We start from the raw sequence: 2,913 nt of genomic DNA on the forward strand, positions 1-2,913 counted from the left end.
TGGTTCTTGTACTGCGATACAGTAGTTCTGGGGGCCTGCTGTATTTATTAGCGTCCTTGTTTACACTATGGAAATGACAAACAATAGTTTACACATTCTTGGCAAACGAGGTGTCAGCCCATCGGCTGGCAGTCTAGCCCGGTGGAGGCCTAGTGATAAGACAGGCAGACCTGCCCCGTCATCAAGCGACTGTCTTAGAATTGGTACATGGAATGTAAGATCATTAGTAGAGCCAGGGTTATCCAAGAGATAAACAACATGCAACTAGATATATCAGGCCTTTCAGAAACCTTCTGGAAGGGAGTAGGAGACTTCACCACATCAATTCCTATGGTCGCCGAGAATTACAGGGTAATCTTCTCAGGGGGGGGGGGGGGGTGTATCCAGAAGGGGAGTAGCTCTCATCTTGACTGAAAGAGCACAAAAAGCTCTCATTTATTACGACACAACATCCCCAAGTACCATGCTAATCAAGATCCAAGGTAGACTTCATAACATCATCATCATTCAAGTGTATGCTCCAACAACGGACTCAGACGACACAGAAGCTAAAGATTTCTATGGAGAAATCACTGCATCAGTACGTGCTAATGCTAAATCAAGGGGCAAGATCATTATTAGTGGTGACTTCAATGCGAAAGTAGGCCGAGATAAGGTTGGGAATGTGGTTGGCCCGTGTGGTCTGGGGGTGAGAAATGACAGGGGTGACAATCTTATAGTTATTTGTTGCGAACACTTGGTTTGAGCAACGAGAGAGAGCTAGACATACATGGGCAGCTCCAAATGGTACTGTGAAGAACCAGGTAGACTACATCCTCGTCAGCACTAGATATCGAAACACCATTAGGAACGCTAAGACGAGACAGAATTCAGACTGTGGCTCTGACCACAACCCCGTCGTTATCATCACCAACACAAGGCTGAAAAAGATACAGAGGAAGCCTAGGGTCAAAAGATGGGACATCGAAAAACTCCAACGAATGAAGGAGCAGTTCAAGTCTGAATGTGAGAACAAGGTGAGCCAGTTTGGGCAGACTGAAACCTCAGACGAACTCTGGAGAGAAGTCAAGGCCACAATAGAGGAAGCTGCTGAAAACACATGTGGAAAGACTGTACCCCACAAGAAAAAGCAATGGATGACAGCAGATATCCTGCAGAAGATGGAAACTAGAAGGCAGCTGAAGGCCGATGGAGCACAAATAGAATACAAACAACTTAAACGCGAGATTCAACGGGAATGTCGTGAGGCCAAGGAACATCACTTTGAAAAACAATGTAAGGAACTGGAATATCTAGACAACATAAACAGCAATAAGCTCCACAAGAAACTGAAAGACATGAAGGAAAAGATGCCAAATAGTAAGTAAGGCATTATGAGCAAGGGTGGGAAAATGCTGCATGACGATCAAAATATAATTAGCAGATGGGAGGAATACATTGAAAAGGACGTATATGTCGACAGTAGGCCTGAGAAACCTATGATAGAACTCCTTGATTCCCCACCAGCAGTCTCATCTGTAGAAGTAGAGTCAGTAATAAACAACCTTTCAAACAATAAGTCACCAGGGGATGATAACATTCCTGCAGAATTCCTTAAACAGCATGGAACAACTGAATATTATGACAAAGCTGGTCAGCAAAATATACCATAGAGGGGAGTTGCCTGAAGACTTCCTACAGAGTACTTTCATCCCGTTACCAAAAGTGACAAAGGCAACACAATGCAGCGACTTCGGCACTACAAGCCTCATCTCACATGCCTCCAAAATATTGCTGAAAATTATACTGGTACGTATCAGCCCACTCATCGAGAGACAACTTGACGAGTCTCAGCTTGGCTTCAGAAGTGGAAGGGGAACTCGGGATGCCATATTTATGCTGCGAATTCTGGCTGAACGTACGATCGAGAAACAGAAGAACTTGTACCTCTCCTACATCGACTACACGAAAGCATTTGACAGAATCAATCATGCTAAACTGCTTGAAGTGATGGAAAAGGCAAACATCCCAGCATGGGAGAAACCTGATCAGCAATCTGTATTGGAACCAGTGGGCCACTGTGAGAACATCTGCCGGTCCCTCGAACAAACTGAAGATTCTTAGAGGTATACGACAGGGATGTATCCTATCCCCTGCTCTATTTAACCTTTATAGCGAGTTCCTACTTAGAGAAGCGCTAGAGGACTATGAAGGTGTTTACGTTCATGGCATGAACATCACCAACTTGCGATACGCGGATGACACTGTATTGATTGCCACGAATGCAACTACCTTGCAAAGCATGATTGATTATCTATGTAGAAAATGCACAAGTATGGCATGGAGCTTAATGCTAAAAAGACGGAAACGATGTGCATCAGCAAATCAGAACCAGATAAGCTCACCATCACTGCCAATGGAAAAAACCTGGAGCAGAAAGCCAATTATCTTTATCTTGGAAGTACCATAAGCCAGAATAGCAAAATAGATGATGAAGTAAGGCGAAGAAATGGGTTGGCCAAAGCGAAGTTCTGGGAATGCAAAGACTTCACCAGAAGCAACATCAACTTGGGACTAAAAAAGAAGATACTGAAGTGTTACATATTCACGGTAACCTCCTATGGACGCGAAGCCTGGATATTCAACAAGGAAGTGAGAAAAAAGATAAACGCCTTTGAGATGTGGTGTTTCAGGAGAATACTGAAGATCAGCTGGAAGAAGAAGGTCTCCAACGCAGAAGTACTAGGGAGAGCCAGAAGTTCTAGAACACTTCTTTTATCCATGATAAAGAGGAAAATGAAGTATGCCGGCCACACTATGAGAGGAAGTGCCGGATCCCTCGCGTCTACTCTGCTTCAGGGAAGACTAGAAGGTTCAAAACCCAGAGGAAGACCAAGGCGGAAATGGCTCTACGATATCAAGGAACGGACAGAT

At 44.2% G+C, this 2,913-nt stretch overlaps 1 protein-coding gene across 1 annotated transcript; it reads left to right on the forward strand.

The window, feature by feature from the left end:
* The first annotated feature begins 207 nt into the window (after window positions 1–207).
* On the forward strand, window positions 208–2,103 carry LOC125039328. The gene is made up of 5 exons (XM_047633167.1): window positions 208–351; window positions 476–688; window positions 798–1,359; window positions 1,507–1,632; window positions 1,706–2,103. Exons 1-5 carry the CDS (start codon window positions 208–210, stop codon window positions 2,101–2,103), a joined length of 1,443 nt encoding a protein of 480 aa, XP_047489123.1.
* Window positions 2,104–2,913: the final 810 nt, after the last annotated feature.

This window comes from Penaeus chinensis, chromosome 27 (assembly GCF_019202785.1).
Source record: "Penaeus chinensis breed Huanghai No. 1 chromosome 27, ASM1920278v2, whole genome shotgun sequence".
In the NCBI taxonomy this organism is placed as follows: Eukaryota; Metazoa; Arthropoda; class Malacostraca; order Decapoda; family Penaeidae; genus Penaeus; species Penaeus chinensis.